General features: G+C 37.2%; 1 protein-coding gene across 2 annotated transcripts; it reads right to left on the bottom strand.

The window, feature by feature from the left end:
* Positions 1-110: 110 nt before the first annotated feature.
* On the bottom strand, positions 111-16913 carry LOC141438941 (UDP-glucosyltransferase 2-like). Of its 2 annotated transcripts, none has more exons than XM_074103018.1 (9): positions 16693-16913; positions 7270-7430; positions 5690-5780; positions 3764-3956; positions 2959-3153; positions 2383-2602; positions 1581-1800; positions 665-884; positions 111-424 (listed from the first exon to the last, which is right to left on the bottom strand). In XM_074103018.1, the coding sequence occupies exons 1-9, from the start codon at positions 16700-16702 to the stop codon at positions 139-141; spliced, it is 1596 nt and encodes a 531-aa protein (XP_073959119.1). In that variant the 5' UTR covers positions 16703-16913; the 3' UTR covers positions 111-138. The 2 variants fall into 2 exon arrangements, with proteins under 2 accessions (XP_073959119.1, XP_073959120.1); XM_074103019.1 differs by lacking the exon at positions 16693-16913 and adding an exon at positions 13482-13593.
* Between the last annotated feature and the right edge of the window lie 1822 nt (positions 16914-18735).

Genomic DNA, 18735 nt, shown 5'->3' with positions numbered 1-18735 from the left:
TATAGACATATTTCTTGAGGCATATAGAGGTCCGCTTGGAGAGGATTTTTATAAATTCTGACGGTATAGGTAGGTAGGTGCTAACCCAGAATGACAATTTAAAAAATGGCTAAGTCAAGCAAACATTTTATTCACAACTTAATTAGTCTTTTGTTTACCCAATGACTTTTGTTTCCGGAACAATGTATTCAGTTTATTTAACAACTTTTCAAACATATATGACATAGCGTATAAAACTACTATAACTACTAACAACAGGTCCAGATACATCTTCTGGTACAAGGGCAACATGAGCGCCGGGGAGCGCAAATGCGGCGCACCACCTGTTTTGACCACGTGCTCCACCCTGTAGACCAGTTCTTTGCCAGGAGGAACCAGGCGATCATGGTAAATAAATGAAAGCTCTTTAACTCTCTTACGATACCTAAAACATAAAATCAAACCTCAATTTCCTTTCATATCCACAAAAATAAAAATAAGACTGTTAAAGTTTAAACTAAGTACACTTAGCCGAAATTACAAAGAAATTCGGCGTGATTACACTTAATTTATGTGTCATAATATGAACTGAATACGTCAAAACGTGAATTTGGCCGCAGAACTTCTGTCAGGTATCTCAATACAGTGTGATTTAGACACTAGTCATAACATTAAAACACCTCACCTTGGATTTCCAAGCATATCGTCAATAGCAGCTTTCAAGTGGACTGGGGTATCATAACCCAAGGAGACGACTTTGGCAAAGCCCTTATGTACAGCTCGGTTGACATTTATGAACTGGTCGCCGAAGACCGGTATGCCAATGATTGGGACGCCGTAGTGAAGAGTTTCAGTAGTCGACAAAAGACCGCCGTGAGTGATGAAGAGTATGCAATTTGGATGTGCTGGAAATTACAGAATAAAATAAGATAATTGTTAAAATTTGAACAGTTATCTTCGATGAAAGTAAAAGCACAATAAATATGGACGTTTGTTCATATATTAAAGAGATTTAGACAACGGTATTAGTTCATCATCATCATGTCAGCCTGCGAATTTCCTCATTTCTGATTCGATTACGCATGGAAAATCCGTGCATAACTCGCTCCATTGCTCTTAGAGTAACTTTGAGCGTATTATGAGACACATTGTGAGCGACCACATCTCAGCTTCGTATGTTGTCACTGGCAACACACACTGTTCAAATATCTTTGTCTAGAGACACTGCGGTATTTTGGACGTGATACTGCGTAGCTTCCCGAACGCTATTGCACCGAGCTGGATTCACGGAGTGACATCTTTATCGAAGTTTGATTTACCTAACGGGCCTATTTTTCACGGGTATACTATCATTTGCAATTTCCAAGGAGGTAGGATCTGACTAGGGAGTTCGTAATTATATTCGTCTTCTCCATATTCATTTTGAGACCCCCTTGTTGCGTGACTCTACTGACATCGTCGAGCATTTCGCCGGAGTCTTCCAGGGTTAGTGATTTACTCGCCTTTGATGTTTAGAATTAGTTAATTTGGATAATTTTAGGTAAAGAGCCGCTACAAACACTAGACGTAGTATAAGGCATAATAGAGAATATTTAACGCACCTAAAATGCTCTGCTGCGGTGCGAAGGTAACAATATGAACATTTTTCGGTATTTTAGCAGGAATTTCCTCTATTTTCCAAATAACAGTGTGTTGTAATCCACCAAGCATATTCAAAAGTCCTGTCTTCAGCTCATCTGGCATGGTCTTAGTTTGTAACATTGAACCCATGCTGAAGTAAATGACACCGTTTTTTGCGTTATCCATAATTTTTTGCAAGTCCTGGCAACATTCAAGAAAGTAAGTGAATGTTAGTACCTATTTGTTACATTTCTACACTAAAACGGGTGGAGGGATTTGGATAAAATAGGGTATACAGAAGTAGTAAATATATCGTTTCGTATTTTGTCGGATAAGTCCGTAATTTATCTTGCTTTCTCATTAGTTTCAGTAAACTTCAGTGAGCTAGTTGAGACAGCAAGACAAATATGAACTTTTCCGACGTTGGGAAAACATGAAGTACCTACTCAATAGATCTGTAAATATCTGTACCTACATCTAGACTGATCGCTCGAAACCGGATAATTAGAGATAGAAAAATTGGGGAGGATTTTTTTTTATGAAAAATTAATGAAATTCATGAAGTCGTTTTTGGGGATCCCAACGGAAATATTTGCAAAATCTTGGAATTTAATATCAACTGCTAATGGTATACATGCGAAGCGGGTAAATATTTGGTCTCATAATACAGTGTGATTCCAGAGACGTTATCAGGACCAACCTCAACCAAGTCAGTCAATAATAGGCTAGCGTTTCGTAGCAGTGGCGGCTTTAGTTGGGCCGCTGTACCGTGCTAAGACTTACCTCTGGTAAAGGCTTGACTGTTTCCTGGATATGGTAGCCAGCTATAGAGGCATAGTTCTGGGGCAATCTAGTTGCTTGTCCAGCAGATATGTGAGAGTTGCCCAGAACAAAAGATGCGTTATATCGGGCTTCCTGGTATGGAGGCAATTTCCGACCTCTCTTGCCCACCGCTGAGGCAAAAGCTAGCTCGTACATTCGTTCCGCTTCAAAACTTATTTCCCTGTTATTAATAAAGCGTTTTAATAATTATTTTGTGATAGGCATTGGAAACGAGCTATGTGATAATGTGATCTATGCTTCAATAATGTGCGTAAGGTACATATTACACATCTTAAAGGAGAAAATAGTGAAAGCTTTTCTATTTAAGTAAATTGATTTCTGTGTTGATTGCTTTACAGTTTAGAAATTAAAAGGAGAATGAAACATAATCCTTCTTCACGCAGTTGGGTAATATGAACAACATCGCAACTTGGCTCTGCATCCAACAACAAAGAATGATGAGATGTGTTGAATTTTGTACGCATTTGAATAGCAAGCAAGAATATAAGTAGGTAATAATTTCAACTCAATCTTTACCATATTATGTATTTGCCCTTGATCAATTTCCATAGTTCTATAACTCTCTGGGAGAAAGTAAATGGTGGCAGGATATCGGACATTATGTCGGGTACATAGGCTGGGTTTGGGTCGTCGTCGATGAGGGATAGTATCTTGCCATGTGGTTCTAAAGAAGACGACCAGATTAGCGGACAGTTGAACACCGAAGCCAGCCTGAAAGTGAAGATGACGATATAAATTGTGTGTGACTGAGTTCAAGATAGGTTCTTTATGTTTAGGATCAAAGATCTAGTTGCTTCTTTTCCGACCACTTTCTGGTGGATACCAGAAGCTAAAAGTTTGGTGACAATACAATGATCTTAATCAGGTAGAGAAAATTTTGGTGGTCCGGTCAGGATCGTTTCTGCAATATGGAACTCTTCAACGATCAATGGCGTTGACTTGAAACTTGGTACGGAATGTAATTTGGATGACAATGCAAGTATACTAACAGTAAAAACAGTTATTAAGAAAGTGCATGTTTTAGCAATGTGGGTTTTATAATTATTTGTAATTACTTTCTTTTGAAAAAAAATGACTTTTTGTTCCAAGTTTCTTGGCGCATTCTTCTTGGCAATGATGGTCTTTCCGAAAGCGCTGGTAGTTTATAAAATTACGTGTAAAAGTGCCCACTGCGGCCTATTTACTGGAGAAATGATTTTAATTTTTAGAGAGTATGCCGTACTATTTTATACATTTGAGCTTTACGCGGATGGTGGGTGTGTTGGACGGAGATTTAAATATTTGGTAGTTATTTTCGTGTGACTAGTATTAAAACACTTACCCAACAAAAAGTTCGCTAAACAGCCACTCTACGATTACAACGTCAAATTGTTCCTTGGGATCGTGCATCAACCGTTGCACTTGGTCATTCATTAGGGTACTATTTGCTACGAGTAAACATAGTTTCGCCAAGTCTCTGCTGAACGATAATCTGTCTTTCTGAGCCAGCAAATATTTGAAGTCTAAGTGCTGGCCTGTAATTAAAGAAGAGTATTGATAAGGATCACAAGTACGCAAAGATCAACGAGACTGAATTACGTACCAGGGTGGGACCAGTGGCGTAGCTACCGGAGGGCTAGACGGGGCAGTGCCCCGGGGCCTCCAAGCTCAGGGAACCCTTCGGACTCTGACTTACAAACTATAAATGACAAATCTGGAGTACGTCGAATACGGAACACGACGAATACGGGACAAATGATTTTAAATAGTTTGGTTGGGGCCCTAGTTTATTTTTTGCCCTAGGGCCTTCAGTTACCTAACAACGCCACTGGATGGAACCTATGTGTGTCATGTTTATTAATTTATTAAGGATCACCAACAGACATCATACAAAAACATAAATGACAAGTAGAAGACATTCCAGGTAGATGTTTATCTAATTATAACCTACAACTAGGTAACTTCTGTGTCATCGAACTTGCAAAGAACATGACCATGGCATCCCATACATCTGCCAAAGATATCATTGCGAAATTGAATATGAAAAGGTTCCAACCTGGTACGTGATTCAGTTTTTTTCCTTGACTGTAGGTACTGTGGGGACTGTAACTTGGTAAGAGCTTAGGTACTGGGGATCAACGCGCGTGACTTTAAACTCAGTTCAAAATAAATAACTTCTTCAATCATTAATTAATTATATTTTATTTTAGAACTTGGTAGTACTTATAAATAGATTTACATAGAATGGCACCAGCCGCTTAGGCTATCGGAATCAATCTGCGCCCTCGCATGTATACCGCTGTCAATCTGTTTTAAAGTTATATTCTAGAAACACAATATAAAAAAAACCTATCCCTTTATACAAAACTAGGTTAATCCAACCTGCCAGGTGGTCAGTTTTACCACCTGCCAGCGGTATACAGCCTAGTTCCTACAGTACTATACATAAACCGGCGACAGGATCATCATCATCATCCGATGATGATGGCTGGTACGATTCCCAGCCTATATACGTCCCACTGCTGGGCACAGGCCTCCTCTCAGAATGAGAGGGCTTGAGACGTAGTTCCCACGCGAGCCCAGTGCGGATTGTGAAGTTCACACACGCCATTGAATTGCTTCGCAGGTTTGTGCAGGTTTCCTCACGATGTTTTCCTTGCCGTAAATCTCGTGGTAAATTTCAAATGTAATTTCGCACATGAATTTAGAACAACTCAGAGCTGCGGGCCGGGGTGTGAACCCACGATCCTCTGCTTAAGAGGCCAAAGGTCAACCACTAGGCCACCACGGCTTCATGGCGACAGGATAGAGATGCTGTAGGTATACTTTGAATAGGTACATTTTGATTTTCCTGTTTAGGGTTCCGTAGCCAAAATAGCAAAAACGGAACCCTTATAGTTACGCCATGTCTGTCTGTCTGTCCGTCCGCGACTTTGCTCAGGGACTATTAATGATAGAAAGCTGTAATTTTGCACTAATATATATTAGTAAACTATGCCGACAAAATGGTACAATAAAAAATTCATTTTTTTTTATATACAGTACGTACCTCCCATAGACGTAAAGTGGGGGTAATTTTTGTTTCCCCATCCAACCTTGTAGTGTGGGGTATAAAATATACCTAAACTTGGAATATTCCGTTCCGTACAAAACACGAAATCCTTAGAAAAATATTAATTATTTTTTTCGTTATGGCTACGGAACCCTATTACGGGCGTGTCCGACACGCTCTTGGCCGGTTTTTTGTGGCTTAATATTACTTACTTACCACTAGAACTTAAAGCAGCATTCGACGTGACGTCTATCTGTCTTAGTCTCGGAGAGCTAACTTTAGTGAGGATGCCAGCAATATACGTCACCTGAAATAAAAATAAGGTTTTGTTATTATTTGCGTCTACTGCTGGGCAAACAGGAGGCTTTGCCATCTATCAATTTAATTTTTAACAGAAACTAATTTCAACGACCATACTTTTTTTTTTTTTTATTCAATTGGATGGCAAACGAGCAAGTGGGTTTCCTGATGGTAAGAGATCACCACCGCCCATAGACACCTGCAAAACCAGGGGGATTGCAGATGCGTTGCCAACCTAGAGGCCTAAGATGGGATACCTCAAGTGACAGTAATTTCACCGGCTGTCTTACTCTCCATGCCGAAACACAACAGTGCAAGCACTGCTGCTTCACGGCAGGATTAACGAGCAAGATGGTGGTAGCAATCCGGGCGGACCTTGCACAAGGTCCTACCACCTGCAAAATACTTTATACTTTTTGAGAACCTGTTTTACTAGCCCTTCTGTGTTCTACTTACAGAATAAAGTTTTTCTTATACAAGGTGTTAAATAACTGAACACCTCAGACACCCCAAAAATATTTTTTTCATTTTAAGTTAGCTGATTGCATTTATTTTTGTATTCCTTCATTATTTAAAAAGATATTCGTGCACGGCAGGATTAACGAGCAAGATGGTGGTAGCAATCCGGGCGGACCTTGCACAAGGTCCTACCATCTGCAAAATACTTTATACTTTTTGAGAACCTGTTTTACTAGCCCTTCTGTGTTCTACTTAAAGAATAAAGTTTTTCTTTATACAAGGTGTTTATTAAATAACTGAAAACCTCAGACACCCCAAAAATATTTTTTTCATTTTAAGTTAGCTGATTGCATTTATTTTTGTATTCCTTCATTATTTTAAAAGATATTCGTGTTTTGCTAAGTCAGTAATTCTACTTCATTTCTAACACTACACTCATGATTTGTATTTGTCAGTTCCGCTTTTATTCTGTACAGACTTTTATTTTCTTTAAAAACCGGTTATAAACATTAATTAGGTAAAGTTTAATTACATATAATAAAATACAAAATATCCATAGGACTAAAACTACTACTAAATTAAAACAACTAAAACTAAAACTTTAATTTAAAAAGAGAGGTGGGCCTCTTGGCATGGTGCCCATCACGCAGGCAGCATTCCCGAATTAGCTTTTAAAGTATATAAAAGTCTATCACGAAGAATTATTTAAGTAGACACATTAACTAATATTAAGAAGTGTTCTATCAGACAACATTTTTAATTTTCATTCAATTTTTAAGGAATAATCGAGTAAAACTAACAAAAATGTATATAAAACACTAATTGACGTTGTTTTGTTTACATTTAAGTAGTTAAATACCTATCCAAACTCAGTATAAACTCCGTACACAATACGAAATCGTTAGAAAAATATTACTTGATTTCTTCGTAATGGGTTCGGAACCCTATCTCGGGCGTGTCTGACACGCTCTTGGCCGGTTTTTAAAGATCCCTAAGTCGTACGCTCCGTGCTCTCCCAGGACATCTATTAAACTTACTTCGTGGCCAGCATCCAGCAGTCTCGTGACGTGTGCCTCTCCGAGTATGCCGTGACTTTTTCCCGACGCCAGAGGAAATACTATCAGCACTTTATACGCATTAGATACGCAGGATGTTAAAAGGGTACTTAGCAACAGCGTCGTCACAAGCTTCATGATTGCTGGAAATAAATAAAGGGTAATTTCATTATTCGAGCTTTTATTAAATTTGATTTATGCGGGCGCATTATTGATGGCATAGTATGGTAAGGTAAAAGCTTGGTAAAAGATTATGTTACAGTTCCCATCTAGTAGAAGCAGAGGAGGTCTAAGAATAATCGAAAATTTCATCAAATTCTATAGTCCATTCATAACAATTTGGCCACGAAAATTCAGGGGGTTGAAACGTTTGAACAGAACAATGACCCTGAAAATAAGTTATTGTGAAGCTGTGTTTCCACCACGAAGATGATGCGAGATGTGCGAGGAGGTTCTCTATTGGATGGCATAAAATTATTTGTAATATTATTGTTACGCATAATTGCTTTTAGCCGAATTAGCGATGTGCATACTCATCATTACGCATATTTTTTTACGCATAAAATTAAAAAGCATAAATACAGAAAGCAGACTTCATGAAGACTAACGTCAAATAGCATAAATACAAAAAGTCATAATAATAAATTTGCATCATTACAAAGTGGATACCTAACCACAATCACGAGCCTGATGCATTACGAGAAAAGGTTAGTTTTGTGTTAATATATATTTAGGAACTAAGGCGAGGTCGACGGAGGTCCGCGTTTCTGCGTTGCTTGGGCGCTTCGCGCCTGGATATCATACTAACCTAACCTCACCTAACGTACCTAACGTGATCTAATATTTTGTTGTTCATTTATAACAAATAATCAATAGCCCAAACAATAATATGCATAATGTGTATTAGTCTAATACAAATTAGTCCCACTGGAATTATTCTAATAGCTTAATATGCCAAAAAAGCAGTAGGCTAAAGTATTACTATGCGACAGTACTATTATCTCAATACAAATTATGCCAAGTCAATTATGTACACTCAGAAATATGACGAATCGCAAATTCGTTCCACCCGAAATATTTTTTTTTGCCTACATATTATTTTTATCACACTTGCTCGTAAACAGTATCGTAACATGCAGGCTACCTTGGTTGCAACCCCCCAAATAAAACCCTTGACCTTAATGTACTTGTCATGAAGCCCGTGGTCGGTAAATGAGTCATTGCGCGTACTAATTTTCTTGTCATGAAGCCCAAGGTCGGTAAATGAGTCCGTGCCCGTACTGATACTGCTGCGCGCGCTGCTGCAGGACCACACGCACACGCACGTTGTGGCGCATGCTGCGGGAGGGGGAGGGGGAGGGTGGCGCTGCCAAGAGCGCAGCTTAAGGAATCGCCAATATTTGGAACAATTATTTTTTTTCTTTTAGAAATAAAAAATTACTAGCAAATGTGATGAAAAACATTGTATGTCGCACGGGCGGTACTAGAATTCCAAACATCGACTCATTAAAGCCCTCAGTCTTCGACTTCGGGCTTCTAATAGACTCTCGTTCGTAATTCCTTATTTACCGCCCTTAAGACACAATGTACTAAAGTTGAGACTTGATTTAGACAACATTCACTTATTGCTTATTTAATTTTGCTCCTACTTTATAACGGAGAATATTCCATTTGGGTTTAATTAATTTACAACAAAATTAAATTTGGATAATAATATAAGTTCATAATATAAGTTCATTTCGATTTAATAAATAAAGATTTCCCAAAAATTACTTAAAAATAGTATATTTGATTGGCTTTGCATAAAATTTTAAATCCCTATCGTATTGGGTATTCTGGGATAAAAAGTATCTTCTGCACTATCCCCGACTTTCAGCAATCTACATACCATCGTCTTCGTTTTCGTCGATGCCTTCGTTTTACTCCAAGTTCCGCGCTAGACTAAACTTCACTTTATCATTGTTATTAATAATACGAACCATATTTTTAATACCTTCCTAGTCACTTATAGTTATCGATTTGAGTGCACTTAAATTAGAATTCATCCTTAAGATATGACAACCTTGACGACTTAACTACAATTATAACAAAGGGAACTGATTGTGTCTGATTTACAACGATACTCAATTATCCAGAAACATAAATACATATCTTATTTATTTCAAGCGTAGTTTAGACTTACAAGAAAGAGCGTGCTACTTCCATAATATTGAGCGACTCAATTAATCACTTCAAATTCATATGAATATAATGAAAGTTAATTTGTAATGAAGAATATATGAAAACCAATATTCTTATGAACAAGGTATATGAACAGTTATATTATGAATTCCGATGATGACGAGTTTCGATCGTTAGTATTAAAAAAAAATTAAGAATGATCATTATGATGTAAAATGGTATGAGAAAAAATTTCGGACTTCCGATAATAGGACTTAAAAAGTTAGGTGAAAAAATGCGCACCCAGTTAGTGATCCGTTAGCCCGCACGAAGCGGTTTGCTTCATCTATCTATCTAATACCTTTAAAGAGCAATTCTTGTGTATATGTGTATAAATATATATGTAACTAGCTGTTGCCCGCGGCTTCGCTCGCGTTAAATTTGGGGTAACACAGATCATTTACTTAAATTTCTACGATCTTTATTTTCGTGTTTTAATTGTTTTTTCAGAGGATTATATTTGCAAATTTTTGAGTTTATAAATCAACCTAATGATCATAATTCGTACAAACTTTGAACCCCTGTTTCACATCTATAGGTCAGGGGTGTAATTTTAGAAAACCCACGTGCTTCTTTTGCCCGCGACTTCATACCTACGCGGCATAGGATTGTTCCCGCGGGATAGGAATAAGTGAATTCAATAGAAAACCACACTGTCCGCGATTGAATTGAAACAGGCTTCTATTATTTCGGGTATCGATTTTTAAAAAGCTTTCACTAATAGATTTTTTTAAATCAGCTCAGTTTTTCCAGAGATTCCCCCAAACAAACAAAGAAGCGGACAAAGTTAAATATTTCCTTATCCCATGGGAATTTCGAAAAATCATTACTTAATGCACTTCTGCTACGCGTCGTCTGTCAGTCAGTCAGCCTGTCACAGTATACTGTTTTACAGGTATGGATACATTTTGTTACGTAATGAGTTAATTGGTTTGGCGTAGGTACTTAATGTGTCCTTCTAACCGTTAAGGAGTTACACCTTCCATCATCAGCTCGCCTGAATAACCAGAAAGAATACAACTAAAGGCCTACCTATACGTGCACATGATATTTAAAGAAACTTCCTCTAACTCGTACCTAACCGTTAAGGAGTTTAACCTTCCATCATCAGCTCACCTAGATAGCCTGAAAGAAAACAACTATCGGTCTACACGTAACTATAATACCTATTTTTAAAAATATCCTCCATTCCTGACCGTTAAGGAGTTTTGTTTTACCTTCCATCATCAGCTCATCAACATGAGATGATGTTTACCAGACGCAAATACTTAAATAACTCGAGAAAATATATAAAAAACGTAATGCGTGCCTACAATATTTGTGGGTTGCCCTCGATTTCCCTGATATCCCGTCATCACATTCTGATTTGTTGACAATGGGACTACCTCAGGAGTAGCTATATTCTTTCGAATAAAAAATAATTTTAAAAATCGGTCGACAATTGAGCGAGAAATCGGTGAACATACATAAATAAATATATATAGCTGAATGTATAACCTCGTCCTTTTTTTAAAGTCGGTTAAAGAGCTCTTTGCAGCGTACGTGCAGTATAAACTTTTGGATTTTGAAATTTTAGCTTTCTACAACCAGTAAAACGCAAAATCCTGTTTTTTTCTGTTCCCATAAGAATTTCGAGAAATGCTCTGTTAATGCTCCTCTATACTCCCCAAGGAACCCACTTGCCAAGTTTGCTTTCTACGACCAGTAAAACGAAAAATCCAGCTTTTTCCCCGTTCTCGTGTGAATTTTGGAAAGTCCTCTCTCAGTGCTCCTCTAAATGCCCCAAGCAACCTACATGCCGAATTTCAGCTTTCTACCAGTAAAACGAAAAGTCCCATTTTTTCCTTTCCCGTGACAATTTCGGCAAATTATCTCTTAATGCTTCTCTACACTCCCGAAGCAAATGCAAAAGCCTACATGCCAAATTTTAGCTTTCTACGACCAGTAAAACGATAAATCCTGTTTTTTCCCGTTAACGTCAAAATTTCAGGAAATCCTTTTGTAGTGCTCCCCTACACTCCCCAAGGAACCAAAACGCCAAATTTGAGTTTTCTACGATCAGTAAAACGAAAAATACCATATTTTCCCGTTCCCTTAGGAATTTTGAAATGTCCTCTCTTAACGCTCCCTCTACACTCCCCAAGCAATAAACAAGTCGAATTTCAGCTTTCTAGGACCAGTAAATCGAAAAATCCCGTTTTTTTCCCTTTCCCGTGGGAATTTCGGGAAATTATTTCTTAATGGTTGTCTTCACTCCTCAAGCAACCTACATGCCAAATTGCAGCCTTGTACGACCAGTAAAAAAAACCATTTTTCCCGTTCCCGTCCGAATTTCGGGAAATCCTTTTGTGGTGTTCCCCTACTCTCCTCAAGGAACCTAAATGCCAAATATCAGTTTGCCAATTATCAGAAAAATCGATCCCGTTAAATTGAATATAAATCCCGTTTTTTCCTTATCTCGTGCGAATTTCCCCAATTCCTTAAAACTGTTTTTTACTATTATAATCACCAACTTCTGTGCCAAATTTGAAGAGTAGTATTATAGTTCATAGGATTCCGTTAAACTGAATATATAAATCCCGTTTTTTCCTTATCACGTGGGAATTTCCAAAAATCCTGAAATAGACTTTTTAATTAATGTAATACCTACTTGTGATTGTGAAGAGTCTAGTTATTATAGTTACTGAGATAGGGTCACTCGGAATCGAATATATAAATCCCTTTTTTTCCCGTTCCCGTCAGAATTTCCAAAAATCCTTCCTTAGTGGATGCCTACATTGTACCTATAAGGTATCTATGTGCAAAATTTTAGGTCTCTAGGTCCAGTGGTTTGGGCTGTGTGTTGATATTTCAACGATTGATTTTCGATTGACTTTGTCACCACATTACCCCCTTTTAGGAGTTGAATTCTCAAAAAACCTGAAACACGTGTTTACTTATTTATTATTAGGAGTACTCCTGTGAAGTTTTGCATAAAATAGTCTAACTAATCTTGTTTCCCCATACTAACTTTGGACCCCCATTTCACCCCCTTAGAGGGTGAATTTTGAAAAATCCTTTCTTAGTGCACCCCTAGACCTTAAAAAGAACCTACGTGCTAAATTTGGAATTCCTAGGTCTAGTGGTTTGGGCTGTGCGTTGATACATCAGTCAATCACTTTTGCCTTTTATATAATAAAAAATAATAACTAGCTTTTTCCCGCGGCTTCGCTCGCGTTAAATTTGGGGTAACATACATTTACTTTCTACGATTCTTTTTTCGTGTTTTGACTGATTTTTCGGAGGATTACATGGAAATACAAATACATGCAGACGTTGTTTTAGACAGATGGTGCAAATTTTGGAATTGAAAAATCAGCCTACATACGTAATTAATCATAATTATCGCATATTAATCGCAGGACGTGAATTACTGTTATGATCTATTTTAATATTTTTATTCGTCGATGAGAGACACATTGTAGCTTTCTATTACTGAAAGAATTTTTAAAAATTGCCCGATTTGAATTCACTTATTAAAAAAAAGGAGTCTACGTCAATTAGGGATAGTGTAGCTTTTTATTGGTAAAAGAATTATTTAAATCAGCTCAGTAGTTTCAGAGAACCCAACAGACAAAGAAACAAACAAAGTTGAGTGTTCTAAAAATCTTTTCCTAGTGCACCTCTGTATTAGGTACTTTAGGTCCATCTTTGCCAAATTTCACACAGTAGCATGCTGAACGGTTATGTTGCTCTGAAGATGAGCTCTGGTTCATGCAACTAGACCCTGAAAATAGCCCTCAGCAATCTTCTTAAAAAATATTTATTCTACAACTCTTGCTACATTTACTTGGTGGATAACCCGTAAATGTAGTTAATACCAGCCTAGAGCTGAGAAAAACCAATCCTTCAAAAATAATAATAATAAAGATAGAAGATATAACACGTAGCAGCGTTCACACTTTTATTTTATTTTACACAGCACTGATACTTACAGCTTGTATTTTTTTTTGATCACACGACGTCACTATCGCACTTAAGTTAAGATCCGCCCGGCAGCTCGATACCCAATGCCGCTCAACGGCTGTTGTCTAGTGCCCTCCAGAATACCCCCTCTCTAGCCCTCTTCTTTCTTAGTGTTTCCAGTGCACAGAAACTAATTTACCGACAAAAATCAGCAGTGGCAGATATACATTTCCAAAAGTACTAAATTAAAATCAATATTCGCATCGTAATCCTTACATTCGCCCATCCTGACAAAGTGCATGTCCTCATGCACAGGAAGAAAAGAAAAAATAATAGTAACAATTTTGAATAAGTGCGGACCCATCGATTCCTGCATCGAAAAAACAATATTTAACAAGTGCGAACCCATCCATTTTCGCACGCACTACAATTAATAAAACCAAATGAACAATTAATCTTTGTCCATGTATTAGGACCGAGTCGTATTTGCAAATCTATCCATTCTCAGAAACAGTAAACATTCCCTCAATGCTGAGGTACAAAGCATCTCTTTAACCGAGCAATGAACCCATCCATTCTCATTGGCAAGGTTAAAGACTAGGGCAAACTGCAAACCCATCCATTCTTACAGTTCCACAAATGCTCTATACACTCAACCAACATTCTACTTAACATTATAACAATACTAATTCATACCTTTCATATTCACATAAATATCACCGAAAAATCAGATCTTACTACTGCTGCCTGACGAATATAACATAGAGAAAAGTTAAAAGAAAACAATAAATTCATTCAAAACTAAATGTGTGCACGTGTAGCACATAATTATCCATAATACATTTTATTATTCATTTGTAACCGCAGGAAGGGGCTTATCATGGTCTGCCATCGTTAGGCGAAGATATATAAGCAATTAGATTAAAACACCTCGTAGAAATCTCTGCATTTCATTGTCAAACAAACACAATCAATCAGAATTATCACCACTAAATACCTAATTAATTATGGCACTCTCAATCGAATGCGTTGAAAAACTTAACGGCCGCCCCGCTATCAATATGACGCTCCGCTAGAGTAAACTCACATCCCGTAGATGGCGTTACTGAGATGCGCCGCTATTTACTATGAAATACACGCTGCTCCTTATTGGATGGTGTTTACTCTTGTCCAGATAAAATTAAATGACGCTATTGCAGCGCGCCGTCACAGCCAGACTCACTCTCGACTCGACCATCCTCGGGCGCCTTGCTGCAAGTGATCTATAGTCGCGGATCATCTTGTTTCGTATGAACTTCAACTTCACATCGTACTCCAAACGTTTCAGGGTTAGAGTATACGCTATCCGTATCCGATGCCACCGTAAGTGTATAAGAGTGGTCTACGGAAATAGTATCCAAACGCGCGGTTAAAGTTTCGGTATTTCTAGATAATCCATCGTCAGTACCGTCTACTAGTATGCAATCATCTACATCTATCGGCGCCGTCGCAGTTTCTTCATTCATTAAGCTAGTTAATATTTCAAGCAACACAGACTACACACAGCTTGTCAATCAAAAGCTTGAGGTTAGGAAATAACACTTGAAGGTGACTGAGACCGGGTACCCTTGTGATTTTCAATTACCAGTAGGTAAAGGCACATCATTTGATTAAAATACACCAGATATCACATTCGTGGCCTAAGCTATTGCTAAGTTCGAGTCATCTCGTGACTCTATGATCTTTACTAGTTTAGTTTAGTTTATTTACTCATTCAATATAAGATTACATTATAATTTACATGAATGTCAGTTAAGTATAAGAATTTATATTGACAAGGCAAGATCCGACTGTACTACTCAGGACTACCGCTTACCGACAACCCACGGACTACCTAAATATAAGGCAGATGCCGTTTTCTATCAGGCTACGACTACAACAGTATCCTGGTATCCGACCAAACGAATCGATACTCCGGGCACGAAACTAATTATCTGCCCGTTCATCATTTATCTCAGCTTTATCCACAATCTCAAGATGGTGGTAGCAATCCGGGCGGACCTTGCACAAGGTCCCCTACCACCTGAATGATCGAAATTGTATTTAAATTTTAATCTATTTAATGTTATGGAATTATTTATAAATCTACTAACATAGTTGTAAGATTTAATATTACTAACCATCTATATTATGTATAAACGATCAAGCGTTACCATACTGCAATCCGGATTGTAAGTGACTTTGCGAACTTCTTTCCGCTGGCGTTCTTGTCAATAATAATACTTAATATACAATTATTGCTATTTTTAGAGTCGGTGCCAGACAAGGACGCTCAACATAAACGGTGCATTTAACGACTTACAATAATCATAATAAATAATAGGCACTGACTCCGAAACAACTGCCTCATTTTTCTGATATTTTTTTTATAATCGCCCGTTTCAATCACTGCCTTGACCATTCATTGCGAACACTAAAAATGTCAAGTGATCTAAATTATTAGATGATGAATACACGCGACTATTAGGTAGTTTTTAATACCTTGTTTTTGTTCAGTTACTTTTGATGCTGGCCGTACTTATGTTATGTTACTAGGTACCTACTTACTTATTTTACACAAGAATAAAAAGTATGTCAAGGGCATTATACTCCAGTTTGCCGCTAACGAGGAGCACGTATTGGCTGTTTTTCTATTAGCCGGCCAGGCACCGGCAGACCGGCACGGCACCGATTTTCATACATTTTTGCTTCCCCGAAACAGCCATTGCCTAACGTTTAAATGAAAGTTTTTGTATGCGAAAACTGTCATTTGATTGCGATGTACCGTTTGTGGCCCCTATACCGTTTATGGCCAAATGTGGTCTAATAGAGCTTTCCTGAATATATATAAGTAAATGTGTCTACACCAATGATTATTCGTTATAGACTTTTATTTTCTTTAAAAACCGTTAATAAACTTTAATTCGTTTTTAAAGAATATAAAAGTCTATCACGAATAATTATTGGAGTAGACACATTAACTTATATAATTAAGAAGTGTGCTATCAGACCACATTTGTAATTTTCATACAATTTTTATGAAATAATCGAGAAAAACTAACAAAAATGCAACGTTGCCAGCTCAGCAGGTATAAACGCTCTTAAGTGTACTACATTTCCCAAATAACTGATTCATTCAAGCGAAACACAGGTAAATTGTAGAACAAAGTCTTATATTTATTTTACGAGGGTTTTCACCAAGCCAGAAGCCTATTGACCTACCTGCAGCCATCGAACTAACTTAAAATTTAGTCCGTATACAAGTTCTATAGCAAAGCTGTCTGCATCTTCTCCAAAACATTAGTATTAAAACATTTTTAACTGACTTCAAAAAAGGAGGTTATTATTAATTTAAGCCAACCGACACAACTACAGTGAATGGGATCATTAACACCACTAACTTTTAAATGTTTCCGTGTAGTTGTCGTTACGTTACTATGTCAATATATTATTATATAGTAGGTACCTACGTTGACGTAATTTACCAGTCCGAGATCAAGGCCGTTACGATGCGAAGATGAACGATTACATTGAAGCATAGTTTTGTACCCATTGTTGACAAGACATAAGATAAATAATGCGTTAACATCAAGAATGATGATGGGTTCTTTTATGGACACTGGCCCTGGAACCAATAAGTATAAGCAATATATTATGTACATGTACCTACACTACGTATAAGTTCACGGGAATAGCGGACCTATGATGTACCTGCATGGGCATTTCTATTTAAAGTTGTACCCTGAGTTATCTCTCCGATTTCAACAAAATTTGGGAGGTAGACTCAGTCCATGATTCCGAGCTGGAAAAACAGGGTCTCCAGATGTGCCCCAAAAATATTGTATGGATGTGTCTGTTCCCTTACAATTTTTTCTTTATGATTTTCGTAACGGAACGGACACATCCGTACAATATTTTGGGGACACATCTGGAGACCCTGTTTTTATAGCTCGGAATCTACTATCTCCCCAATTTTGTTGAAACCGGATAGATAAACTCAGGGTACAACTTTAAATAGAAATGCCCACCTACTCGTAACAAAGTAAAAAAAAATTTCTCTATCCAGGCAATATAAAATGACTTTTTTTGCTCTAGCGCATAAATTAAATTCTTCGTCTAAGACCAAGGCAATCAGGTGTTAACAGCCACAAAAAAAAAGTTGTTATAAAATAATAGAACTATGCCGTGTTTGAGCTTAATGGAATCGTTGTGAGCTGCACTTTGGCTTCAAATCACCAGAGAGAGGAATTTTGATGGCACTTTTGACCTGTCATGTGACTTCTCACTTATCAACTCTACCTAAATTATGTCGATATATTAGACTTTAAATTAGACTGTCGTAAACTTATCTTATTATCTAGAGCGTTCTTTTTAAGCATACAAATGGATACTTTTACTGTAATAGAAGTAGTTTAAAACCAGAAAATATGAATAAAATCAGCTATACATTAACTACAACAAGAACTTCAAACTGAAATTGAAAAAACTGAACTGAAATTATGTAATTAGAAATTGTTATCCATTCATTGTTCATTGTATATGTATATTTCACATTTTCAACTGCTCGGATGTTAATTGGAAGAGATCGCTCTTTAACTTAAGGCCGCCTATTGTTTACCTCTACTTTTAATCTTCTTCAGTACCTATGTTGTGTATCGATAGTTGTATTTATATCGAAGTCGATAAGTGAAAAGTCACTATGACAGGTCGAAAATGCCATGAAAATTCCGCTCTCTGCAAATCACTAAAAATCATGAAAAAAACTTTAACAAAAATTGGAACCGACTTCAAAAACCTTGAAAATATTTTTCTATTACTTTGAAGTCGGTGCCTCAGCACGAGCCAGCAGGAGTGATGGAAGCCCAATATAGTATGTAGGTGAGGTAGACGACTATAGTTCCACTCCTGGTGGCTCGAGCTGAGGCACCAACTTCAAAGTCGTAGAAAAATATTTTCAAGGTTTTTGACGTCGGTTCCATTTTTTGTTAAATAGTAGATTGTACAAATTGCGAGGAAATGATATTGCAAAAGTGGAAGCAGTTGTTCACTTTCTATGTACTTACCTTTTATTTTTCATGCATTAGGTATTATAATATTATATAATAATATGTTTTAGTTTTATTGATTTCTTTTTAGTTTTAAATAATTTTAAATAATTTTAAAAAAATATGTAGAAACTTTTTTGTTTGTGGCTGTTGACACCTGATTGCCTTGGTCTTAGACGAAGATTTTACTTTATGCACTAGAGCATAAAAAGTCATTTTA

This window comes from Choristoneura fumiferana, chromosome 20 (assembly GCF_025370935.1).
Source record: "Choristoneura fumiferana chromosome 20, NRCan_CFum_1, whole genome shotgun sequence".
Classification (NCBI taxonomy): domain Eukaryota; kingdom Metazoa; phylum Arthropoda; class Insecta; order Lepidoptera; family Tortricidae; genus Choristoneura; species Choristoneura fumiferana.
This window is presented reverse-complemented; position numbering and strand designations above follow the sequence as displayed.